General features: G+C 43.7%; 1 protein-coding gene across 6 annotated transcripts in view; it reads left to right on the forward strand.

The window, feature by feature from the left end:
- The first annotated feature begins 7856 nt into the window (after positions 1–7856).
- The window catches only part of Bpgm (bisphosphoglycerate mutase), a 28521-nt gene continuing 8692 nt past the window's right edge, over positions 7857–27685 (forward strand). The window contains exons 1-4 of one of the 6 annotated variants that reach the window (XM_087656537.1): positions 7857–7926; positions 11177–11213; positions 19587–19831; positions 19946–20247. In XM_087656537.1, the coding sequence (XP_087512663.1) occupies positions 19647–19831; positions 19946–20247 (487 nt within the window). In that variant the 5' untranslated portion in view covers positions 7857–7926; positions 11177–11213; positions 19587–19646. 6 annotated transcript variants of the gene reach the window in all.

Consider the following 27685-nt stretch of genomic DNA (forward strand, 5'->3'; position numbering starts at 1 on the left):
CTCAGTGAGTGGGTTCAGATACACATTTCAGTGGTTGGGGAAATAGCCCAGTAGGTACAGTAGGTAAAGGGGCTGCTTACATAAGCATGGGGCCCCAAGTTCCGATTCCCAGCACCCACAGAGAGCAGTATGGTGGTAAACATCTGTAATCCTAGTCAGTCCTCAGGCATGGAGACAGGCAGAGCCTGGGAGCTTGCTGATTCCCCAGTGGAGCAGAAATGGTGAGCTCTGGGTTCAGTGAGAGACCCTGCCTAAAAAGATACAAACATGGAGAAGCAACGGAGGAAGACATCCAGATGTCAACCTCTGTCCTATGCATGCATGCCCACACAAGTGCAGCCCCTCCCCAACACACACACACACACACACACACACACACACACACACACACACACACACACACACATAACACCTTCCCAATAGAGAAAAATAACAGAGATATGATTGTATATCCATGTAAGAAAATTAGTGCTTGGCAGCGAAGGGAAAGAGAAAGGGGACGGTAAGGAGTGTGGATAACAGTCGCATTCTAAGGCAAGGACACCAGAAGCTACAGCTGCACTTGCTTCATTTTATGCAAATAGAACTCTGGTGGGCAGTGGATACAATTACTCTTTAGGCATCCCCCGGGGAAAGAGAGGGAATTAGCAAATATTAGATACCTCTTATATAGCGAATTCCTTAAATTGTCCTATTTTAACTTCGACATGTCAAAGTAAAAAAAAAGTCAAAAAAAAAATTCCTGAAGATTAGGGAGGTTAACTAACTTATTCTCAATGAGGCAAGGGCGAGTATTTGTCCACATCTGCCTGTTTCTCTAAAGTCAGTTGTCACTAAAAGTTTTTGAAGATATAAAGCAGCCATTTTCAACACTCGGTGGTAAAGTTTAAGACGACACGAAGCCATCATAATCATCCAACTTGGGAAGACACTTCTATTGCCTATAAAGTTCCTTAATGCCTGCTGGTGGTTTATCTCTGAGTCTTTGCCCTGTGCTGGTTTTATAGAAATGGAATCATATTGTCATAAAGGCTCTAAGTTTTTAATCATATTGTCTAAAGTCACGTAAGTTTTTAAGAAATGCAAGCAGCAGTAGAAGTCCTGTCCTATTTGTTTTTAAGAGTACTCAGAAACTCCATCTCTTATTTTATAAGCAGCCAAAGAAACGAGTCTCTCCTACTCACACTGAATGTGCACATCTTCAATAAACAGAAAACATGGCTCTCGAGAGAGTTTCTAGTCTGCCAGCTCTATTAAACTTTTAAAGACAGAAAGATGAGAGATCACAAATCAAATTAAACATTTCCTTCTGGCTAATTGATTTTAAGTTATAAGGATGATTATTAGAATGTAGGGGGCACTCCCTTGTGCACCAAGCCAGAGTGATTGATGCAGAGACTAAACTTATACAGTGACTTAATTTCTCAGAACTTCAGGGACACTTGGTGTAACTGATTATTGATTTGAGGTGCCGACTGAAATAAGATCCTCTACATTTCTGAAGGAAAAAGGCGAATTTACAAGATGGAAAGCATTAGCTGCAGCATTTTGTTAGAGTGGTTTACTCTTGGTTTGCTTAATACAATGAGTTTGGGATAGAGAAACACAGGTCCTTTCCTATGGGCCCTGAATAGATTTCTTGACAGGAAAAACTCTCTAGGGAAGCATAGCTACACTGGCCTTTGTATACATGCTCCGTGTTCCATTAAGCAAAGAAGTTAGGCCACTGGCATTGCGGTTCCTTGCGTCAGCTGTTAAGAGTGAATGCGGATCCCAACAACCTGAGTCTTGGAACATTATCACCTTTCCCAGAGCCATTTGACTGAAGACATCTCCTTTGTTCCAACTTCATAAGCAGCACATTGTCTCAGAGTAACTTTCTTCTTGATTTCTCATGCTGTGGTTGCCAACACATTTATCTATCTGGCACCTGATACCTCACAGAGCAGCCATGCAGGAGAATACTCAGGACGCTCACCCAGCTTAGAGAGAGCAAACCTCGGGTGTCAGTTTTGCACGAGACGACAAGCCTGATGATGAATTACGTACTCTTGCTTTCTCTTCCTTAGCAACTAACAGATAAAACCTATTTCCCAGACTGATTTTTGTAAGGACTGTGTGGGGACGTAGCTGGGAAGCGTGAGTTTTGTCTGCCTCATGCTGGAGTCACGGATCTGTAGGTAAAAGTGTTTCTCCTCAGAATACAGTGATAGCACCTAGAGGCAGTGGGATGTAAACAGCTCTCCAGCCAGCAGAGAAATCGTTTTAGAGCAGGGCCACCTGGCAATGCAAGTAGCCTCTTGAATGCTTAGACCCAAAGAAACAATATTTTATGTTAAAGGTTTATTTCTTTTCATTAAAGATTTTAAAATTTATTTCATGTGTCTGTTTTGCCTGCATGCACGTCTGTGTATGGCGCCCATGGAGGCTAAAAGTTAGCATTATGGAAAGCTGAGAATATGTGCTCTTACATGTTCAGCCATCTCTCCAGACCCCGAAAGAGCTCGAGATGATTTTTTTATACATTGACTTTTGTTGCCGTTTATGATTTTTTTTTAATGGTATTCTCCATGTGCCTTTAAAATGTTTATCTCGCCATGAAAATTTAAGCCCCAAGGCTTATGTTTTCTTACCCGACTGACATCTTCTGGCACAGTACTTATTTTGGACTCCATAATCACGTGCCTTTCTCTACTTGTACAGCCCCTGAAACCTTATCTGCTAGGTCCAGCCATTTACTGTCCTGGAAGGCCTCCAAGTGACACACTGCTCTTTCTTATTTTTCTTAGAAGAAGGTGAGAAAATCAACAAGGTTGATTTGGCAATATATGTAAGAAGTTGTACTGGGTCGTTTACACTGAGACACTTTCTGAAGAGATTTATTTCATTTTATGAGTGTTAGTCTGCACGCTTGTGTGCTATGCACCTGGTGCCTTCAGAAGTTCAAAAGGTGTCAGATTCCCCTGGGACTGGGACTACAGATGACTGTGAGCTGCGTGGTGCAGGGAACTCACTGGAGTCCTCTGCAAGAGCCTTAACCACCGAGCCATCTTTCCAGTCCCTATATTGAGACGTTTTAGAGCCAGAACTCATTGCGCATTCTTGCCAATGCATAATTTTGTGAGGCGTTTACAATTAATATGTCCCTTATACAATGAAACGGGAGGAAGAGGTTAGACAGGCTGCCCCAGATGATGCAGTGTAGAGTAATAGTCCTTACTGGAAACCAGGCAGACAGCTTTGAGAAGAGAGCACGCCAGGCAGAGTACACACATCTGTAAATCCGCCATCACTGCTGTTCTCTAGCGGATCATTGCCAGTCCCTGGTAATGTATCTGTGTTTGCTATTCATCTGGAGAAAGGACTCTCTCATTCTAAGCTTTGACTATTTTTCTACGAAAGTGATCCTTTCACTCACTCTCGTCTTTTTCTCAGCTGTGAAAGGAGGGAGCTAACGGTGTGGAACTGGAGGTCATGATGTATACAAAGCAAGCCACCACGACCAGGAACACATACTCACGTTTCCATTCACACGTAAGCTAAAGAAGTCGGTGTCCTAGAACTACAGAGTGAAGGAGTGGTTACTGAAGGCTTGTGAGGACAGGTAGGATATGGAAGGTTTAAGAGACTGCTACCAAAATAGTCAAGACAGGATTAGTTCAAGTGTTCTACAGCATGGTAAGGTGACTATACAATTCTTACACATGTAATAATGAAGCGGACCGAAGGAGTCCAAAAGATCCCAGCACAAAGAAATGATGTTTAGAAGGGCAGAAACGTTAATTACCATTGCATCATGATACACTGTGCATATGTATCAAGTTATTACATGTGTGCATTATACATATATAAGTAAATGGGGAAAGGTAACTATTAAAAAATAAATTAAAAAGCTGGGTGTAAGGCTTGCCAGTAATCCCATAACTTTGGAGGCTAAGATAGGAGGATTTTGAGTTCAAGGACAGCTTGGGTTATATGGTAAATATTGACTCAAAAAATTGAAATAAACAGAATTATTTACTTTTCTCAGTTTTCTTTGGAGCTAACATTATGAGCATATATATATATATGAGCATATATTATATATTATATATAATATTATAATCTCACATTTAGAGGGCAATACATGGGCGATGGGATAACCACAGGAGAAAGGAAAGTCTGTATGTTTTCACAACCGGAAGCCACTGCTCTAAGCTGGTGGAAGACAAGGGGGATTACTTGTGCCACATTCACAAAGGTTTCCTTTGAGGACCAGCCTGCTTCCCTGGAGGACTGGGAGGAAGCTCAGGGAGACTGAACAGGAGGCTGCTGGGAAACTGGAGGCAGAATGTGATGGCAGACTAGGCTTGGGGACTGACAGAGTATAGGAATGCACACAGAAAACAGGAATCTGGACTCAGGTCAATGGCAGAGGGCAGACTATGGCACTCAGACAACTTGACTTCGAAAAAGAAAGGAATTGGTGGGAGACTACCAGCAGCAAACAGTCAGCTCACGATGTGTCCTGATACTAAGATAAGCAGGCAGTCCTGTGCATGGGATATGGGACCAACTCTGTAATTTACTGGAGAAAGACAATGGTTCTGCTAAACTAGATAAAGGTAGAACCATCCAAGTCAGTGGACGTTTTTATGCTTTATGGACCAGCTCAGCCCTATTTGGAAAAGACCATGGCCTCTGTGCACATTGCCGTGAAGTTATGTATGCTACCATAAATTATACTTTATTCAGGTTATTAATGGAACAATTCTCAAGGTATAAATATGGGCTGATAATGACTGTTCAATATATGCAGACAATAAAGACAAACTGGCAATAAGGTTAAATGATTCGTTATTGTTTCGTTTATTTGGCTGCAAGTGGGACTACATCAAAATTTGAAGTAATGAACCCAAACAGACTTGTTTTCATAGTACCTATATTGTATCAGAATGGAATTCCTAATTTTTAATATTCATTCTTCTTATTCCCCCTTCCCCCCCTTTTTTTTTTCTTTTTGAGACAGATCTCACTATATAGCACTATATAGTCCTAGTATTCCTGGAAGTATTCCTGATGTAGACCAGGCTGGCCTTAAACTCACAGAAATCTGCCTGCCTCTGCCTCCCGAGTGCTGGGATTAAAGGCATAAATCATCATGTCTGGTTTTTTTGTTTTTTTTTGTTTTTTTTCGGAGCTGGGGACTGAACCCAGGGCCTTGTGCTTGCTAGGCAAGCGCTCTACCACTGAGCTAAATCCCCAACCCTATGTCTGGCTTTCTTATTATTTTTAAATTATGTGTATAACTGTGCACATATAAGTACAGGTGACCATAGAGTCCAGAAGAGGGTGTGCGATCTCCTGGAGCTGGAGACGTTGTGAGACATCAGATGTGGGTGCTAGGAACTGAACTTGGGTCCTCCACAAGGGTACTATAATATCATAACTGCTGAATCATCCCTTCAGCCTCAGAATAAATTCCTCATAACTGGAACATATTCACATTGCTTGTGGGAGGTGGGGGTGGTTGCAAGAAGAGAGACTTTCCCCAGAACTATGAATTAGCAGCCTTGGGTTTTTGTCTCAATCCCCTATAAATACTCAAGTACTTCTGAGCCAATCCCTTTACGTTTATTTGTGCAAGGAACTAGGTAGGTTTCTTTCTAAGGCCCTGTGAAGTAAGGCATTAGTCTACTATTTTTGAAGGTCATCTTTGCTTTAAATGGGATTATGATAATCTTTGCGAGCACAAACTCACCCTTTGAACGTTCTCAGGGAAGCCAGCTCGTGGACAGATCAGAACACGGGGTCCAGGATATGATATTGTTATCTCGATGATCATAGGAACAATCCCTTCTGTGCGGTGGTGACTCCTGACATTGTTCACTTCTGTGAATGCCTGTGTCATAAAGACCAGGCTTGCTCCCAACACTTGCTTTTAATTCCTACCTAAGAGAATCGCTGGTAAAGTTGTTTGTTTGTTTTTTTTTATAACAATACATACGCTAATGACCATGATGAATAATTCTAAAAGACGAATATTGTTAAAGTTTTACATGACAAGCTAGTGCTATCGACTAGTCAATAACACCAAAGTAAACAAAATGAGCCGGCATCCTTCGGTTCAGAGTACCCCCAAATGCCAAAGGCTGTATGACTGTTATGACTGGTTTTGAACGGCTGACGTGTTAGCTTTCCTGAGGAGAAAGTTCTGATACTACAGGGTGTCGGAAATGGTTTCTGGTCCACCTGCCTCACATCTGCATGAAGAAAAGGAAGAAGAGGTTGGCAAGTGTATAAGATTGGGAGGCTTCCTTCTCTTGGCTCTTCTGACCTGAACTCTAATAACCTTGTGCTACTTACAGCTGTCACTAGAGATGGCCAATTACCTATTGGGAGTTGCCTGGCTTTTTCATCTGTTCTCCCAGAAATGAATGTCTGTTCTTTGTCTTTACACTTTTTGGCCACAGTGGTGGTGGTAGTGGTGTGTGTGCGTGTGTGTGTGTGTGTGTGGGGGGGGGGTGATAGTGTTCCCCTGAACCTGTTAATATGATTTCTGAGATTCCTGAATATGCAACCTCTTTGCCTTCCAGGACATTTAACTTACACTTAGGATCAAGGTCGGCCTTCATGCTACATACATGGCAGAGTCCTGCTTCTTCCTTCCAGGGAATCTACTAGCTAAGACAATTCGCCAAACCTGAGCCATCCAGGAGGTCGAGTTCAACTTTGCTAAGCCACCATCACTACACCGCTGGGTTCACACACCGTCACTCCAGCCCACAGAACTCACTGTCTCTGAGAAAGGAGCAGCTGCAAATATTATGCACTAAAATGAATAAATGGGAAATACGACTTGCTACAAGTAGGCCTTAATGACATCAATTCAGTGTGTCCCAGAAGTTTAACGTGTGGCAAGATTATCTTCCTAAATGTGTGGAGAGCTGAACTCAGAACCGGTTAGCTGGTTATAAACTTACTGGACTTGTTTATAGGATTAACAAAGATAAGTTCTGAAGACACTAACTACGTAGAGCAGCTTTCAGAAACCAAGAGTGAGGATTTTCCCCATGCGTTCAGGCAAACATAACATTTCTTATCTTTCTCATTCACGTTTTGACACACGTTTCAAATCTTGTGTGGTAGTTCAAGCCGGCTGAGAAGCTTCCAGCTCTGGTGCCAGATCCCAGTGACAAGCCGGTGTTTTCATAGATTTCCCTTCAGAAACTGGTTTTCCAAGTTTACAACTCTCTCCTTTTCTAACCCCATCCGCCAGTTCTTGTACTTTTAGGGTATTCATTCGTTTCTCTTCCCTTCATAATGTTAGGAGAAAGAAAGAATGTGCAACTATCTGTACATGGGACACTTGAAAGGTTTTCATTTTCATCTCTATTTTCGACACAGATGCGTACTAAACAAGCTTCCGTGAGGATCAGCCTAGGTAGACTGACATTTTCCATTGACTAAAAGAAATATCATCTGGTCTTCCCCACGGTTCCGTCGACCGGCTTTTCAAGGTAGGTGTGTTTCAATTTCGAGAACTTCAAACAGTTCACGGGACTGCAAACCCGGCCTTGAGTTTCTCAATTGCCCCGGCGACGCTCTAGGGTTTGGGTCTCTACGGCTAAAGCCCGCCTGCCTGTGCCGAAACTACCACCTTATTGGTTTAACCGTACGCCTGTTTCTTCACTAAACCAATCATAGCCTCCCTCCTTACCGGAGGGATTTGAGAAACCGGAAAGAACCTCCTTCTGGTTGCTGGCTGGAGGGCGGGGCCGTGAATGAGTGACAATGCTGCTTTCCAATACACAGCGCCATCGGTCCTGCTCGGTCTGGCTTCTGGGCTACAAAAGATCGTCGATGCCGGCGGTAGTGATGAATCCTCCCTGGCACCTGCAGCACGGCGTCGCTGAGGACTGGGTGCTACTGGTGGTTTCCTTGCAGGTGAGTGGCTTCGCTGTAATTGTTACAGTTGTGAGAATTTCTTTTCTTTCTTAAGTGGCTTGGTGTTCTATGGTGAGAAGGCCGGCTGCTACCCTGCCCGGCTTTAGTATCTGGTAGCAACCTGATGCCCGCTTCATTCGGGGACCCTCGCGGATGCCCCAGGTCTCAGCTGCTCCTTTCTCAGAGCGCATCTCTCAGGGACAGTGAGTTTTGTCGGCTGGAGTGATGGTGTGTGAACCCAGCGGTGTAGTGATGGTGGCTTAGCAAAGTTGAACGTAGCTACCTCTTGGATGGCTCAGGTGTGGCAAATTGCCTTAGCTAGTAGATTCCCTGGAAGGGTGAAGGCTAACCTTGATACTGAAAGTGTAAGTAATAAGGGGAACGGGAAAATGTCATGGAAGGCAGAGAGGTTACATATTCAGGAATCTCAGGAACCATATTACGGGATCAGGGAAACACTAACCTCTCTCCTTCCCCACCTCCACCTCCACCTCCACCCCCCACGAACGACCACCATAACCACCGTGACCAAAAAGTGTAATTTCTTTTGGTTCTAAGGGAGAGGAGGAAGCATTTCAGTACAGTAAGTCAAGAGATGCAAAACTGTAATAAAGTTTACTGTTAGACTATTATGACTCCCCCCCCCCCATCTCCCTTCTAAATTAGGAAGGATTTATAGCTTGTGAATGGTTCTAGAATGTTCACTAACAGAGTTCAGACTCCCTCGGAAGGAAATAAAAAGTAAACAGTTACATTTCACCAGCAGGTACGAAAGTTTCTATAATAAAAGAAGGAGAAGTCTTTGTCAATTTGTCTGTTAAACTGACCCTGAGTCCAGTGAGTAGGTTTTACCCATCTTCCTGTTGCCATGGTACATCACAAACCATAGATACTCCCAGAATGGTGTTGGAATTTTACAAAGTCTAATCCCAATAAATGGCATAGTGAGAGAAGAGTGAGTTAGAAGCCACGACACCAGCTTTAGTCCAGAAGCTGTTACTGTTTTGGTAATCTTAAGCAAACGCTTACTTAATTTTTACATTTAAAACATTTGTTTTATGTGCATGAGTATTTTGCCTGGACATATGAATGTATGTGTACTCTGTGTGCACCTGGTGTCTGTGGAGACCAGAAGAGGGCGTTGGACCCCCTGGAACTGGAGCAGATGGCTATGAGCCCCCATGCCAGTGCTGGGAAGGAAACAGGTCCTCTGGAAGAGCAGCCAGTGCTGCTAATCACTGAGCCATCTCTCCAGCCCAGTTTCCCCATCTTTTAAAAAAGAAGAAGTTACATTTCTAAGGCCCATACCTTTATTAAAGTCTACTTAAAGATAATTAGATAGTTTTTCACTATCAAGTCTACAAGGAAAATCTCAATGTATTGACCTGTGTATCAAGTCTGTAGCAAATAAAAATGCTAGGCCTCAATGACATTTTTTTTTGTGCCAATATTTAACCTGAACCAAACCAAGCAGATCATTGTAAAAGAAAAAAAATTTAAGAGTATAGAAATGTAAAAATAGCAAAAACAAACAAAACAAAAACAAAACAAAAAAACCCCAAAAACAAAAAACAACAACAGCCAAAAAAGCAACCCAAAATCTCATCTTTAATCTTATTACTCAGAGGCAACTACTATTAGTGTTTGGCTATTTTGTGTTTAGTTTCTCTTCCTCTTCACCGTTTATGGTCTGCTGAGATTAATAGGGTTGCTTCACTTTAAGAAGTGGTTGATACATCTAAGTTCATCATCCATAAATCCAACTTTGAATGTCTAGAGGACAAGACATTCAACATGCTAGTGGCTTCTTGGATGTTCTTGGAATTGAGGGCAAGCATGAGGTGATATATAGAGAAAGAGAACAGAGGTATTGATTTCTGGGCATGGTGCCGTGCTCCTGTAATCCCAGGATTTAGGAGGTTGAGGCTAGAGGATTGCTGTGAGACCGTGGCCAGCCTGGGGCACATAGCGAGACTCTGGGTCCAAAGATAGCAATAACAAAATCCTTTCCTTAAAAAGTTATGGTGGTAAACTATAGAATATGAATTTAACATTGACCTCTTTACTGACACATTTGGATTGCACACTCTAATAGTATTTGATGTGCTTCTAGGACTGCATTATTCCTCCCCCCTTCCCTTTCACCCACCTTCGATTGCAGCCTTCTTTCTTGTTTAAGTCTCCTGTTCAACCTTTCCCTTCATGTTATTCCTAGCTTTCATGTCTATCCATACTGTCAGCCAGTAGAATCCCTTTGGTGGGCCTGTGGTCTACAGCTGTCTTGATGAGTGAGTGAAAGCCTACTCCTTCCTGCCTCTCACTGTTTGCTAGAGTACCTCACCACAGTTCTTTCCACCCTTCCCAAGAGACTAGTGCTTTCCTCATTCTCATGCACATGGAACTTAGTGCCCCAAGAACTTAATGTACTCATTGTCAAACTGTTGCTAAGCTGTGCGGCAGCGCAGGCTTTCTACCTTTGAGCTTTTGGGCTTTGATGGGCACAGTTCGTATTGACAAGCCCACCGCCCTAGAGACGTAACCGGAGATAGAAAAGAAGGCTCTTGAGTGGGCGTTGCATGCTGTGCTGATTCCAAGCTGGCTGGAGCAAGTACTTGAGGCTCAGGCTAAGTCAAATCTCACTACTACACACGTGTAACTCCTTCAGGGAAAGAGAGCTATACCTGCTGTAATTTGTTGCCTTTGTAACCCGCTGTGTGTGTGTGTGTGTGTGAAGGGTGAAGGATGGGGGCAGGGGTTAGTGAGAGATGTTTGCGAGGGGCAGTGTCTGGTGCAGAAGTGTTCTTAGCACTGCACACACAAATGGAAAAGTTTCTATAGCAACCTTCAGGGAAGCAATAGGCAATGGGATCTTTAGTGCTGTCACGACTCAGTTTATATTTAAACAGCTTGGGTCTGGGGAAGGTGTGTCCTGTTAAGATACTTGAAACTCTTCAGGGTTTCATTTGCCTGGACAGCTGTTCCTTTGTAATTGATTAGCGATGTCAGCAGGTCTTCCTCGTCGTCCTCAAATACAGCCAGCTCATCTTCATAAGGTTAGCTGCCTCGGGCAGTGGGAAGTAAAGGTTGCTAAAAACTGTATGGGACAGTTAAAACTGTATGAAAAGACTTTTCACCAGTTACAATGAAGACTGTTCATTCTAACCTGAAGTTTCATCTCTATGTTGAAGTTCTAGATTATAAAACCAAAGTTTTTTTTTTTTTCCCCATTAAATGCCACCATCAAACTTAGATTCTTTGGACAAAGCAGAAACAGAACGAGCTGACAGGTGAGTGATTGGTGTGTAAAACCAATTGACTGAGGGGACGGGCTACACTGTCAGAGCCGTCTTTATTCTGAGGTGGGTTTTAAATGTTTAATTCTTAAAAGTAAGTTCCGGATTTAAGAGAGTCTGGTCCTAAATCCCTTATTTAGTATAACTTGACATATTATTTGCTTCTTTGAAAATGGAAGAAAATAGAGGTTTTGGCTTCTGTTTTACACTGTGATTTATCTGTCTCTTTTATAAGTTGTGATACAAGAGTCTTAGGTGTACTTCACTTTTCTAACACCGAGGGAAGGAGGAAGCAAAGTCCTAGCCGTGTTAATCTGTAAACAGAACAGGGAAAGGACATGCAAATGTATGTGGCTTGATGGTGGGCAGAAGGGGGAGGCAGTAGCGAGATGGGTGTGCACAGAGCTGAAGGCCCTTAGAGGCTCTGACGGGCAGCCGTCCCCTCAGCCAGTTGGTGTTACATACCAGTCACTCACCTGTCAGCTCGTTCTGTTTCTGCTTTGTCAAAAGAACCTGCGTTTGAAGTACAGCTTCATGGTGGCATTTATAGGGAAAAAAAAAACTTTGGTTTTATAATCTAGGTAGAATTTCAACATCTATATGGAATATAGAGATGAAATTTCAAGTTCTAATGAAAGGTCTTCATTATAACTGGTGAAAAGTCTTTTGAATCACCTGTTTGTTTTGCTTTTTGTCCTTTTCTGTACTGCCAAGACAACTGGATATGTCCCGCTCCTGAACAAATCCACATTGACTTTTAGTATGAAACACTGCAACATGATTTACCAAGAGGGTATGTCAAACGAGAGAGCAGGTTTGTGGGAGGTTAACAGACAGGTGAATCATTTTCCCATAGTTCCCCCACGCCTACCCCTCGCCCCTGTTCTTAAATACTGAATTAAGCACAGACTGGGTACTCTGACTTCAGTGTGCTCCATGTTTTTTATTCCTCACGGAATGAGGAATAAAAAGAATTGTGAATGGGATTCCAGGACCCAAGGTGCTTTGCATTTCTGGGCAAGGGTGGAGCTGGTGACTCCGCTTGTTTTGTTTTGTTTCTTTGAGACAGGGTCTCATTCTAAGCTGGCTGTTTTGTAATGTGGGGACTGTCCTCTGTGACCGGGCCCTTGGTTAAGGTGTGAAGAGTGCATTCTAAGTATGGAGCCTTCTGACCCTTTTTTTTTTTTGTAACCCACAAAATATGAATGGATTTTTTTCACTTTAAATTGTTGAAATTAGCTTACTAATAACAATACATCACATGGCAATGATGTGAAATTCTAATTTCGATGCCATCATCAAATCATATCCCATTTATTCACTCATGCATCGCGTACGGATACTTGCAGCTACGGAGAGAAAATTGTACAATTGTGCATATTAGAGAGCATGCAGTCTGCAAAGCCAAAGAAACTTCACTGCTTGGGTTTTTACAGGGACTATTGCAGCGTTAAAGTATTGCAGCTGTAGTTTCTCTCCCACTTCCATTTATCCCTTTCAGCAGCTGTCTTCTTGGCCCAGGTTGTCATTATGTTACCAGGGTTTCCTGCAAAACCTCTCACAGCTAATATTTGGACTTCCCTGTGAGGATAAATGCCGCTTGGCCCTCAGATGCGTGCCATTAAACCTTTAATGATGTCTCAGTGTTTATAGAAGAGTCTGCGTTCTTTGGCACGAGGCCCTCCTTGAGCCTCTATTCAGTTTTATCTTTCTGGACTAGTCTTCGCCTACTTCCTGATTACACCCTATAGCAGAGTGACCATATAATTTTCCAAATGGGACACTTAGGTGTGAAAGGGGCCTTAGTAATAATTATATTGGGGAAAGAAAAAAAAGCATAAAGCATTCCTGTTTTAGGCAAATCAGAGTGAATAGTCAGCTACGTCTAGCTCTTGCCATTTTGAATGGGCCTCCTGTTCTCTCCCTGCACCCGTTCCTGATTGTTACCTTAGGCTAGAACTCCATTTCTTTTTTATATCAACCTAAATTTAAATATCTTTCCAAATCCACCTTAAGTAACAATGTGTCCATAAAGAGAGATACTTTCTCCTTCCTCTTCCTCTTTTATGAATGAACAGCCTCTCCTAATGTTACTTTCATTTGTCAGGGACACAGTAGCAAGTGCACACAAGTCAGCTTTCCTCACTGACATTCTGAAGGCATGGTCCAAGCTGGAGCCTGTTTTCCTCCCAGGCTTGCCATTGTTCCCAAGTGGCGTTTCTGCACATCTGAAAAGTGAATCAGTTGACTATGCGGGGATGGCTGGTGAGGACTGGCTTGCGGTGTAGGAAGCATTCACTTTAATGTGTTGAAAGTAGTGAGAAAAAAATGTGAGGTTTCCAAGTTCGAGGCCAGAGCCTTGGGTTCCAGTGTGTCAGTGCAGTGGAATGGTTCAGGGCATGGGCGTATCCTTGGGGACCCCTGAGACTGCATTGTAGTTCTGCCACCTGGGCTACTTTAGGCAAGTTACTCCTTTCAGTTCTGCATCTGTAAAATGGGCACAATGGGAGGTACCCCATGGATAGTAGTTGAAGGTTTGAACATGCACTCTGAATTAACTGCTGTGGTTAAGACCACCACCACCACCACCACCACCACTACCACCACATAGCTGAGGTAGGATACAATGAAGATCCAAGACAGGAGTGTGAAAGTAGGAGAGCCGGAGGAAGTGCAGCACTGACCTCCTGGCAGGTTGTCCCCTGAGGAGAGAGTTGGCTTGGGAAGAGTCTGAACAGCAGATGAGTTGCCTTGAGAGAAGATGGTCTCCATGTAGAGTGACTGGACGCCATCTTTTGAGAAATCACTTCAGTAGAGTAGACAAGGCACACATATGCAGGTCCCTTCATAGAGGACAAAGAAAACAATGTCTAGGACTAGGAAGATGGCACAGATGTGCAAATATGGAAACCTGAGCTTGGAGCTCTCTCATTCATATATATAAACAAACAGGTAAAGGAATTGAACAAAACCACCCAGGATCTAAAAATGGAAATAGAAACATTAAAGAGAATACCACGGGGGACAACCCTGGAGTTTAAAAACCTAAGAGAGAACTCAGGAGTAACAGCATCACCAACAGAGTACAAGAGATACAAGAGAGATCAAAAAGATGGGGAATTATGTGTGCGTGCATACATACATACACATATACACACATACATACACACATACACACATGCATACATGCATACATAAACTTATAAGCTAGGCTTGGTGGTGTAGCCTATAATCCTCGCACTGGGGATGCCAACACAGGGGGATCCCTGAGGCTTCCTGGACAGCTAGTCTTGTTTAATCTGTAAGATTCAGGTTTAATATGGAGTCACATCTCATGATGATGATGTGAAAAGCAATAGAGGAAAACACATGGACGGTAACCTTTGGCCTGTGCGCACGCGCGCGCACACACACACACACACACACACGCACACACATACACACACACATACACGCACGCACACACACACATACACGCACACGCACACACATACACACACATACACGCACGCACACACATACACGCACGCACACACACACTTGTGCACATATATAAAGCATACACATATGTATTGTAGGATATTTGATTACACTGTAAACCCAGAAATTGTGCTATTTACTTAAAAAAACAAACAAAACAAAAACAAAAACCCAACTTTTTCTAGCTGTGTTGTGGCTCAGCCCTTAGCACACACCTTTAATCCCTAACAATAAAGGTAAGGTTTGTTTGTAGAAGGATGCACCCTAGTTTGGAATGAGTTCTAATTGAGGGGCAGACAAAGTGATGAGTTAGAGAAAGATTTGACAGAGTCAAATGAGTCAGAGCTAGGATATGCCCAACTCCCACAAGAAGAGAGGAAGGAGAAGCTACTTAGGAAAACAGTGTGGGGTAGGGGGTAGTTTTACTGGGACAGCAGTGCAGAGACAGGTGACAGAGAGAACAAGCTAGACACAGGTGAAGGAGGAGGAGCCGGAGAATGAAAAGGAGCCAGAAGGTCAGAACAGATTGCTAGAGTGAGGCCAAGCAGGGGTGTGAGAGAGAAGCCAGAGTGAATCAGTCAGCTTGGAGAGGAGCTTGGGCCAGAGCAGCTGAATAGAATCAGCCCGCCAGAGCTCAGAAAGAACTAGAAAAGGTGAGTTTATTCAACAAGGCTCAGAGGCTGAAAACATTCTAGGCCTAGATAAGACTGTACGGAGTCTAGAAGCTTCCAGGACTGGACTCAGTTAGCAGACTGAGGCAATGAGCCTCAGAGGGAACAATTGCTACAGGAAAATAAAAATTACATTAATGCACATGTCATGCACACATGTACCCTCAGATTATAATAAGGAAATGTCTGGAAAGGAGGGGAAACAGTGGAGAGGAAGGAAAGGGAAGATAAACTAGGGTCGGGTTTCTGATGAGCTATGTTGGTTTAATAAACTTTTTCTTCAGGCAGACCATACTCGGGAAGCTAAGGCTGGAGAGATGGCTCAGCAGTTAGGAGTGCTGGCTGCTCTTCCAGAGGTCCTGGGATCAGGTCTCGACATTCACATGGCAGCCCACAGCTGTGTGTAACTGCAGACCTGGGCGTCTGACTCCCTTTTCTGGCCTCTGGGCAGGAGATGTACTGTATGTGGTGCAGAGGCAGACATTCAGGCAGAACACAAGCTCACGAAGTGAACAACTCTAGAAACTCTAGGGAATGATAGCCCACTAACCTCTGCAGCCTCTTTTGACAATAAACTACTGACTGGAGGAACAGTGCCTGACTTTGGTGGCAGTAATTGGCCGAGGGATAAGGCAGCAGCCGGAAGAACGAGCCTCAGAGTGGTGGCTTTGCCCAGAACAAAGTGAATCAAGAATGAAGTCTGAGGTTTTAGAAGAATAGGTTTGATTTTAGGATGAGAGGAGTAAGTATATTCTTAGGTACAAAGGTAGCTTTTCCATACGTCGCAAAGACTACTTGGCCTGCTAAGGCTCGTTGCCAGCAGCGACAAGCGAAGCTTTTCTCCGTCCTTCTGTGTTTCAGTGCATTTTCTGAAATGGCTGTGTAGACCTGAAGGGACAAATTGTGACTGGAGGTGATTCTGTAAAATCCATGGAGCCTAGATTCCCAAGCCAAGACGTGCACGTACACACACGCACACGCACATGCACACGCACATGCACACGCACATGCACACGGGTTATAGAAAAGCTCTATATCTTCATAAGAGTTGCCTCCATTGTCCACACAGTGCTCAGCATTCAGCATTCCTGCACTGCCTGTCGCCCAGCCGCCCCTTGCTGGTATAGATGTTTGAGTTTGCAGACTGACAAGTGTCTCCTGTGTATTGCTAAACATTTGGTTGGCCAGCTTCAACAGATGCTAAGAGAGGTCTTAAAGCTTACAAACTCAACAGTGCCTTTTTGCACATGTTCGCCAACTAGTTAAATAGGAAACTAGTTGTACCAAATAAGAGTAGAAAGCTTAGTTTACCTGATACAGGTGCTCTAGTTCTGTATTCTCTGTTCACCTCCTGTATGTAAGAGTGAAGGAAAAGGTGTATTTGCATAGTTTTATGGCTGTAGTACCATTCTGCTACACTACTTGTATTTTTAATAGAAAGAAAATCAGAATTGTTTTGTTTTTTCAAAAATGTGGAAAGAGTTGTAGCAGATTAAGACACTGGGAAGCTTGGTGTAGATGTCTTGAGTACTGAAGCTTGGTGGTAGGTGTCTGAGTACTGAAGCTTGGTGGTAGGTGTCTGAGTACTGCTAAAGACATTGATATTTGTTTGGTTCCCTTAATATAAATTGTAATCCAAAACTGATTGAAAAGAGTTTTGCTCATAGAATTTGTCCACATGCCTGTCTTCGTTTCTTTTTCATTGATGTGATAAAATACTCAGATAAAAGCAGTTGAAGGAGAAAGGACTTATTTAGCTCACAATTCCAAGTTACAGTTCATCACTCGAAGCAAATCCAGGCAGCCGGAACGTGAAGCAGCAGTCACTTCACATCCACAGTCAAGAGCAGAGAACAGTGAGTTAACACATCTGTATCAGGGCGCTCTCTCTGTTTTCACATAGCCCTCAGGCAGGGAATGCCCCCACCCACAGCGGCTGAGTCTTCCTAACCTCAGTTACACAGTCAAGACCATCCCACAGGCATCCCAGAGGCCCATCTCCTAGGCAGCTCTGAATGTCAAGTGGACAGCTAACGCTAAGACGATGCTGGTCTTCCTCTGAAGGAAAATCCCGTCACTAACTGTTCAGCCTGGAGGCTTCTTACTTGGCATGCCAAATTAAAGGCTGAAGTAGAAGAACAGTTGATCGCATGCTTCTCATTTCTTACCCACAAAACAAAACACATGATTTGCAAGATTGGATATGGTTTTCAATAGGCTTACAGCATCTATTACTTGGCTGATGGAGACTTTTGAAAACAAGAACATAAAAATACCTTTCTTGGGGCCGGAGTGATGGTTTAGCATTTAAGAGCACCAGCTGCTCTTCCAGAGGACCTGGTTTCTATTCTTAGCACCTACATGGTGGCTCACAACCCTCTCTAGCCCTTGGATCTGTCACCTTCTCCTGGCCTTTAGCAGTACCAGCCAGAGACATACACACTGACAAAACATACATCCATCCCTCCGCTGATGAACAGAAAAAGGTCTAACTCTGTACCACACACATCCATATGAATTCATTGTCTGATCTTTCCCAGGTGAAGCCGGAACTTTATCAGTCTGATTATCCCCCAGGCATAGCCACTGGGCAAAGCACTGCCCAGATGACTTCCATCCCCTCGCTCTTGGCCACCTCAGTGCCCCCTAGAGTTTCCCAGCCTTGGCAGGTGCTTCCTCCTGAGCCTTGGTTCTTCTAGGCGCTGGGTGCATCTATGTTCCATGTGCACCCAAACACCAAACCTGGTGCTCAGCAAGAAAGAGAATTAATTTCAATTCTTGTAGCCTTTCAGCTGCTCACAAACCACTTCAGTCACCACCACTACTTATTCTTTTTTTTTTTTTTTTTCGGAGCTGGGGACCGAACCCAGGGCCTTGCGCTTCCTAGGCAAGCGCTCTACCGCTGAGCTAAATCCCCAACCCCACACCACTACTTATTCTTGAAGCCTTATTTTATTGGAGTGTTTCCCCTTCAGAATCTCTAGGAACTCTTTAAAAAGAGTAGAGTCAAGGTAGCGTCCACTAAACTCTGTCCCCGGTTGTTATGTAACTGTGGGTGAATCACAGCTCAAGCAGTACGGAACATCTCCAGTTACTGGAAGTTGCCCAGAATGGCAGAAGCCAGGCATGCCCTGGTGTTCATATAATCTTTGCTCCCCAGTGTGGAAAAAAACAGTGGGTTGGAGCCGGAGAGTGCCAGCTGAGCACCGCACCTCAGTGAAGCGCTCTTCCAGGGGTAGACTGATGCAGCCGGCTCTCCAGGTTCTCCGGAGACAGAGTAGACAAGGGCAACAGCAGAAGGGAGTTCAGACTCGCATAGCGTTGTTGTCCAACTTTATTAGATTCTCCTCACAGTATGTGGCTGATGTGAGTAGAATTTCTGCAGGACGGGGGGGTAGGGGAGGGAGGAGGCAAGGCCGCCTTATCAGTGCAGTTCCCTCCACTTGCAAGGACCTATTTCTGTTCATCGGTTCCTGCAGGCAGCATCTCTCAGCTGCTTACATTTGATAGCTTGTTTTGCACCCGGATTTATTCCTGCCAACAACAGGTGAAAAATTTGCTTCAGTGACTATTATATTCACTCTCCTTAAGGCCACTTTATAGCATTTATAACTTTATTCGAATGTCAAACTACACCTTATATATAGGGTCTGAGTGTCTGCCTGTACCCTAGATCTGTGAGCCTGTAGCATCAGAGAGCTGGTTGCACCCTGTCAGTATGATATAGATGTAGTACTCCATTGAGTTAACATGTTTTATAGCATCCACAACGAGGTAAGGCTGGAAAAACACTGAAAACCCCAAGGGAGAAGGATGCTTTCAGTGTAGAATCAGCTGCTGGAAGCTGGGTGTTCCCAGGTACTAGTTTTTCTTTTAGAGACTATAACTCATTCCATTTTGTCTTCTCCCTAATGAGCACAAACTGCCTACTTGGTAGAAACACACCATTAGAACAGAGCGTTGTCATTTTATGTCATACAATTAACATACTATCTAGCCATCAGAAAATCTATGTGGCTGTCTGTAATTACCTGAAGAGTATTCCAGTATGTGCCAAAGTGTATGATCACCGGCTCTGCTTGACGTCAAAACTGTTGAGAGGAATTTCAGTTTATCTTAGAGCCTGCTGTTGTATACTTAATTGTCCCCATTACTGGGTTGTCATTTGAGGAAGGAATGTAGGTATGTGACATGTGTTTCTGTCTTCTCGTTCCAGCTGTACTGCTGTTCTCGAACCTCACCCAATTGAGAACTCCAGGGCAGCCCAGCCACCAGCATGTCGAAGCACAGACTTATTATACTAAGACACGGAGAGGGCCAATGGAATAAGGAGAACCGATTCTGTAGTTGGGTGGACCAGAAACTTAACAGTGACGGACTGGAGGAGGCTCGGAACTGTGGGAGGCAGCTCAAAGCTCTCAACTTCGAGTTTGATCTCGTCTTCACGTCCATCCTTAACAGGTCCATTCACACAGCCTGGCTGATCCTGGAAGAGCTGGGGCAGGAGTGGGTTCCTGTGGAGAGCTCTTGGCGTCTGAATGAGCGTCACTATGGAGCCTTGATTGGTCTCAACAGGGAGAAAATGGCTTTGAATCATGGTGAAGAGCAGGTAAGGCTCTGGAGGAGAAGCTACAACGTGACCCCACCTCCCATTGAGGAGTCTCATCCCTTCTTCCATGAGATCTACAATGACCGGAGGTACAAAGTGTGCGACGTGCCCTTGGATCAACTGCCACGTTCAGAAAGCTTGAAGGATGTTCTGGAAAGACTTCTTCCCTACTGGAAGGAAAGGATTTCTCCGGAAATCTTGAAGGGCAAAACCATTCTGATATCTGCTCATGGGAATAGCAGTAGAGCCCTCCTGAAACATCTAGAAGGTACTGGTTTTCTGTCCTGCTCCAGAGCTTGCTAAGTGTTGTGGTTGGGTCTTACTCTAGAAATTGAGCTGTAGTGTTTCATCCTCCAGCACTTCCTTCCTCACACCCCTTGTCACTTCATATTTAAGAAGCCATTGTTGTAGAAACCAAAGCTTCCGTAGTTCTTGGTGCTCATTGTGGCTGGAGCAGAGGTTTTCAGACACCACTGTGCGTCACTCAGGCAGGGAGTTCAGTGTGAGAGTGGGGGTTTGGAGTTTCAGAGCCAGGGAGGTACAGTTAGGACCTTGCGTTTCTGAGCAGTTATGGTGTTAACTGCTGCTTGGGGGCTCTGCACTTTAAAGAGTTCTGATCTGAGGGGTCACATGCCTTCTGCTGTAATGAGAAGAGGCTAAGAAAGGAAGCAATTTCACAAGTTTATTTGAGCCTTTTAAATAAATTATCTAGAATTCAGTTTCGTCCGTTTTCCCATGTCAAACAACTGTGGCTGTGTTTTCAGATGTGGATTTCCTGAGCAATTCTTTAGTCCCAGTTTTCCAGACCAGGCTTAGTCACTGCTTGGGAGAATGTTAGAGGGAAGGAAAATCAAACTACAAGTGGCGTATTCCCATATCTCTGCTAAAGGCTTGGAGAAGACCAGGAGCCTCCGTTTATTTCAGTCACTCGATGCTGTGTGGCTCACCCAGAGTTCTGAGGTGCTAGTGACTGAGGGTGATGCTCCTCACCCCCACGGCTGTTCCTTTGACTGTTGTGCACCATGCTTTCCCACAGAACCGGAAGGGCTGAAGCTCTGTGAGCTGAGTGGAGCTAGGAGGCTGACCACAGAGCGATGTGGATCTCTGGGAGGGAACATTTTACTAATGGCTATCTCACCCTAATTGTTACGGCATTATCTAGACCTGATTGATCACTTGGTGATCACTTGGATACCCGACATCCACTAATCATGCAGAGACCTAGAATCTACAAACTTTATTAGCTATTACTAAACTTACAGGGTAAGATGGTGGTTATCCTTTTGTGTCTGTGTATACATTACTTATTCAAGCACATACAAGATTCTATTTTTAGTTGTTCAGAAAAATCAAAATGTGGTTAAATAATATGTAAGTGCAATTCTAACAGACTACAGTCATTTATTGTTTAAAAGATTGAGGGTCCTGTTAAAAGAACAAATTGAAATGTAAAATTTCAATGTTTCTGACAGAATTTGTATTCTGTGCCACCCCTTTTACAGAGATGAAACTTATATCATGTTTTGGCCAGGCTCCCTTCCACAAAGAAAACACCACTCTCCTTCAGGGGGTTCCTTTTCCCTTAGCAAGGTGAGCCCTGAAACCAAACAAAGAGGCTCTCTGCTGTCTAGTACCGTTCACTTCTCACTTGTCTGAAGGTTCCCTCGCTTTAAGATGCTTCTGAAGCCGCAGATGCCTACCCACGCCACCTCCCACCCCCAACAGCACATTAATGATTTACTATTGGTGAATGATGTTGGTAAGGGAGCTAGGAAAAAGCTCTTACCATTGGTGGTGAGAGAGGCAATTGCCATGATAGAGGTGAAGGGAAAATATCTGTTGAAGGCGAGGTTAAACCATGGTAGAGGTGAAGGGAGGCAGAGGCAGGCCAGCCTGGTCTACAGAGCAAGCTCCAGGACAACCAGGGCTATACAGAGAACCCTGTCTCAAAAGCAAAACACAAAAAGACCAAAAGACTTGTCTACAATTAAGGGAAATGTTTAATGTATTAATAATTTATTTTTAAAAATTATCCAATCAAACAGTATAATGTGTAGCTTCCTAAAGGGACCAAGTGCACTCCACTCAAGACCCAGCTGCCCCACGCCCACATCACATCACCAGTGTCCTGGTGTAGCTGTGAAGTGCCAGAGCAGGGCACCTTACAACGGAAGTTCCCTTTATGAGTCTAGAGTCGTAAGTTTGAAGGGATAGGCAGGGCAATCCTTATGTCCAGCATTGCAGCTCTAGGTGCTGGATTGCTGCCAGCCTTCCCTTCAGTGTTCGCTGGGTTTGTAGACCATCATTCCTGTCCTCTTCCCATGGAACCTGTGGGGTTTGGGGTCCTTGTCCAGATTTCTTCATACTACTGAGATGGAGTCTGCCCTACTGACCTCATTTTAACTCGATTGTTTCTTTTAAAGACCTGATTTTCAACTAAGGCCAACACTGAGGTTCTGGAAGTTGAAGCTTCAATCTCAATCTCTCTGTCTCTCTGTCTGTCTGTCTGTCTCTGTCTCTGTCTCTCTGTCTCTGTCTCTCTCTCTCTCCAGGGAGACAGGTCAATCAACACCTAAGAGAAGTGAAAATCTCCACACTAAGACTTGTTTACAAACTTTAATAACAGCAGGTTCCTAACAGCCAAAAAATAGAGCAACTCAAATGTCCAACTAAGGAACAGGCAAATCAAATGCTTTCTGTCCAAAAAGTAGTATATTTTTCGTCAGTGGAAAGGAATGAAGCACTGTATGTGCGAAGGGGATGAGTGCTGAGGTCATTCCATTGTGGGAAAGCACAGTGGGCACAAAGGGTTCTTTATAACATGTCCAGAGCAGTAACATGTCCAGAGCAGAGGCTGGAGGGACGACTTGCAGTTAAGAGGACCCAAGTTCTTCTCCCAGCACCCATGTAGCCTGTAATTCCAATTCTAAGGGATCCGATACCTCTTTTGGCTTCTAAGGGCACCCACACATGTGTGTCATATACTTATGCATCCACACATATATACACATAAGTAAAAGTGGATCTTTAAAAAAGCATCCAGGATGAGTGTAAATCTAGAGCGTAGAATACGTGCATATTAACAGGACTGGGGATGCCTGGGATCTGTGAGCGTGGCAAGTGAGAGTGACTTAATACTGAGTTGCTTGTTGGGTGACAAAATTGTTCTAAAATTGATTATAATGATGGTTGCACAACTCTGCATGTGTGAAAAGCTATCGAAATATACACTTTAAATGGAGAGCTTATATGTGAATTATAATTTAGTAATGCTATAAAATTCAGTGAAATTAAAAATAAAAGGGTATGTTATTCTAATGAAGAATGACTTAGGCAAGTATATGGAAGTGATAGTAACACAGGTATGCATAGATAATGAATATAAAACCAGAAAGGCACAAACAGACAGAGAAGGGCTTCCAGAGCTTCCTCAGAAAGGAGCAAGCTTAGGCCACAGACTGCTTCCAGCACTTCGGGATGCCTTTCTAAGAGTCGGCCATGTAGGATTCAGTGAGCTTTCAGAGGCTAACAAAATTGAAGTAATCTTGTTATAACTTCAGTCCTTACCTACAGATAACTTTATAAAATGGTTTCATTTTGTGATTCGAGAAGAGAAGACTTACATGGGCAGTATGGGATCATGAGAAAGACAGAGGGTAGAAGACGTCTGCAGGGAGAGAGTCAGGTAAAAGGAGCTAGAGCATAGGAGTGGGAGGCTTGGTGAAGGGAGAGTGAATTGCCTGTTAGTGGGATGCATAGAAGCCAGCAAATGCTTGTAGACATCAGTCCGTAACCCAGGCAGCAGCATAGTGGATACGCTCATTGAAATCTGACTATAGGAAAATATAAAGGGAACTTTAGGCTTGACTCTTGCCCATCCTTTGAGGTTTCTTTTTTTTTTTTCCTTTTTGGCCTGGAGTAGCCCCTGTTGGAACCACTGTTTGACATTACCAGGCCTCCCCTTTGAGGACCGCCTCCTAGCGTGAAGAAGTTATTTCAGGTGTGTGAGATAGGCTGGGTTTATTTCATAGGCTGGTTTGTTTCACTCAAAACACTTGTCTCCACTCGTTTTCACCTACATATTGAAATTAAAATCCAGTGTGGGTCAGAAACCCATATGCAATTGAATCATGACATAGGACCCTGCATAACAAGGTAAGGCTATGGAAAGTCCAGGAACACTGGAAGGTTTCTGAATGTACAACAATAGCAAAATTAATTCCGAGTCAAATGCATAATGACTCAGGCGTAGCAGTGAAGGGTTTTGCTGCAGCCTTGATTTTGAACACACAAGGAAGAGTTAAGCATGGCTGTGTTCCCAGGATCTGAAGAAACGGTGTCCTGAAGGAGAGACAGTGTTTCTTCTATATCATCTCTGTTAATTTGATGAGATTTCAGTGTTTTAAAATGTGTAATAGACATAATTCACTCACCAACATAGGAGCACCAACCTAGGCCTGTGGTATGTAGCATCTTCAGAAGCTTAAGCTTATAGGTTTTATGTGCTATTTGATAAAATATATCATTGACTTTAGAAGCTACCCTTTCTCCAAAGAGTTGAATGACTCCTCTACTTGGGAGATGGGGGCACCTCAGTTCCCCCATAGGAATCAGAGTTTATAGTATGTGTGCTTATTATGAAAATTACCACATTACCAGTTTACATTCTGTACTTGTTTGCCCCACAAGATCCATTTCTGCTGTATTCTAACTATCTTGATATAATTACTATCACCTTTTACTTCTAGTGTTACCACAGATCAGCCAGTAAGTTACAAGGTCACCCTACTGCATGGATGCTTTCCTTAGATTTAACAACTAACCAGAACTCATTAGAATTGACAGTCTTTGAAATGCATACTTCCTGTAAACACAAAAGTTGCCAAACTTACATCGATTAAAAAAAAAAAAAAGGTAAAAGTGTTTGTTGTAGATGCATCTGATTCCAACTCATGCTTTCTCTAGGAATAAATATTTATATAAAAATTTCCCCTATAAAATAGGGACTTTTAAGAACCTGGGGAACTTTCCCTGTATTGTCCTTAAATGGCTTGGCAGACAGAAAGCATGTTACCAATTACAAAACTACTTTCTTAGCTGTTTAAAAACTCAGAGATGGGAATGGTGGTGACTCCAGTTAGTAAGTAATTATCTTTAGTGTGCTCAAACATTCACCCGCCCTCTGGTCTGCAGGGGCAGCGTCTGTGTACTCCGGCTGTGGGAGTGTTGATTTTAGGATGCTCTATTTTCTTCTCGTGTATTTGGTACTGCGGTGTTACAGCAGTCGGATCCTGGCTGTGCTTAGAACCAGGACCCAGTGTAGTGTAGAAAACCCAAGAAGGCCTCGGATGGCTTAGCCATGATGACCACAATCTTTAGTCAGAATTGTCAGCTCTGCCCCAAATCCAATTTACTCAACTTCTAAGCAGGATTGCAAGCAGGATTTTTTTTTTTTCATTTTAATTTTTTTCCCGAAAAATAGCTCTTTCCTTGTTTATTCTTTATCCAGAACATTATAGTGTAAGCCGCAGAGTCAAGAGCATCTCCTAGCAGGTAAACCAGTTTTTAAATGGTAATTTAATATGAGGAAATGAGTCTTTAATTACTACTGCCATTGTAGCACCACAGTCTGTGAATGGCACCCCTGGCACGGCTGAACAAAGAGACTTTGTTTGTGGAGCTCATGCTTCCTGCCAAGCATAGTTGTAGACATTTTACATAGAAACATTTTATATAAATTTTATTTTTCTTGGATAATTTATGTATTTACATTTCAGATGTTCGCCCCTTCCCCCTCTCTCCCATATCTCTCCCCCCTCCTCCTGCTTCTATGAGGATGCTCCCACTCCCACCCACCCACTCCAACCTCAACTCCCTGGCATTCCCCTACATTGGGGAAACGAGCCTTCATAGGACCGAGGGCTTCTGTTGATGCTTGACAATGCCATCCTCTGCTACATATGCGGCTGGAGCCATGGGTCCCTCCATGTGTACTCATTGGTTGGTAGGTTAGTCCTTGGGATCTCTGGGGGGTCTGGTTGGTTGATAATTGTTGTTTTTCCTATGGGGCTACAAACCCCTTCAGCTCCTTCAGTTTTTGATATCTTGTTTCATATAGAAACCCGAATGTGGCTTTTAGCTCTCTGGAAAGCAGTAGTTCAATATTGGGTTTTATTCAGTAGTTTACCGTCTCCATATCCTATTTCTTTATTTTTGTGGGATCAATCACTGATCAGTAAGCTTAATGAGCTGCTTTCATTACAACAAGCCAGCTTTTCATACCCCAGTACCGTGTTACATCATGCTACACGAGGAAAGCTTGGCCGAGAAAGCTGTGTACTGCCTCAGCCCATGCATGTGGTGTGTGGAAAGGAACCAAGCTATGGGGAAGAAGCAGGGCTGAGTAGCAAAGGCAGGCTGCATGGCTGCAAGGCGACTAGGGGCAGCGGGTGCCGGGCTCCTGGGTATCAGCAGTGCAGGTGCTTGTGCCTTTGTAAGCAGACCTTAACGGAGCTGGATGGTAGATGTTTGAGTGTTAGTGTGTGACGGTGCCTCTGAAGAGACCTGCACTCAGGAGTCAGTCAGTAAAGTGCCCTCAATTGGGACCTTAGTTTGAGTTCCACAGAAGTGATCATCAGAGTGTGATTCAATCCTAGACCCATGACACCTAACTGGCCACCATATTCTGTAGCCCCATGCTTCCATTTGCTCCTTCCACACACATTAGAGTGAGATGAACATACCTCCCTGTGCCTTGAAACCTCGCGTGGGCTTTGTTAAGGCTTTTTCAGTCTTCTGGAGCTGCGTGGTGCCGACCCTCTTCAGTGTCTCAGCCATCGGCAGCACAGGAGATGTTACACTTAAGACGTGGAAGAGTTTGTTTATAATTGTGTTTTTATGGTGCTGGGGATTGACCCAAGAACCCCACACCTTCCAGACAGGTATCCTGCCACTGAGCGACACCTAGCCCAACTGTGGATTTTGTTAGTCTTGCCAGTGTTACTTACACAGATTGTGAAGCCCTCTAATGACCTTTCAATCCCAGACCCATGACCTCTTCTTTACCGCTGTACGCTTTCATCTGCTCTTGCCCCATGTGCACACATGCACGCTTCTAACATCATCTAGTCTAGAAGTAAGTTATGAACCTCTTAGAGTCAATGTGTGTGAGCCATATAGTTGAAGACAATGTTATTGGTTGGAAGTTAGCTAACATTTCTTACCCAAGGGCCACCATGAGCCTTGTGGTAACATCGGTGTCAGCCTCCCTGTCTGATGAGCCTGACCTGTAACCTGCCAGGTAACTTATCTGTATGGTATCTTGACTTGTAAATTGTATGTAATCTTGAGATGGCTTTACTTTAAATCTGAGAATGCTTCATACTCTCAAAAGACAAACAAGGCATGGGATATTATATAGTAAGAAAATTCCTCCTGGGACTACTTCACTGGGCTTTGGAACCATAGATAATTACCTACCCTTTGTCAGTAAGTCCAGGTTAAAGCAGATCTCAGCCCTGACGGACTCAGATATGCTCCTCACAAAGCTGCAAGAGAGCTTTCAATGCCAACAGGAAAGCTAAAAGCAACCTGTTCCTCACAATTCCAGACAGGCGTTGTGTTTCTTTTTCTTGTGGTTGGCACAGTCACTTCCTGTTTGTTTCCTGCTGGTCCACACTGAAGGAAAAGCCGAGTACCTCACTGAG

The sequence above is a fragment of the Rattus norvegicus genome, chromosome 4 (genome assembly GCF_021556685.1).
Source record: "Rattus norvegicus strain SHRSP/BbbUtx chromosome 4, alternate assembly SHRSP_T2T, whole genome shotgun sequence".
Classification (NCBI taxonomy): Eukaryota; Metazoa; Chordata; class Mammalia; order Rodentia; family Muridae; genus Rattus; species Rattus norvegicus.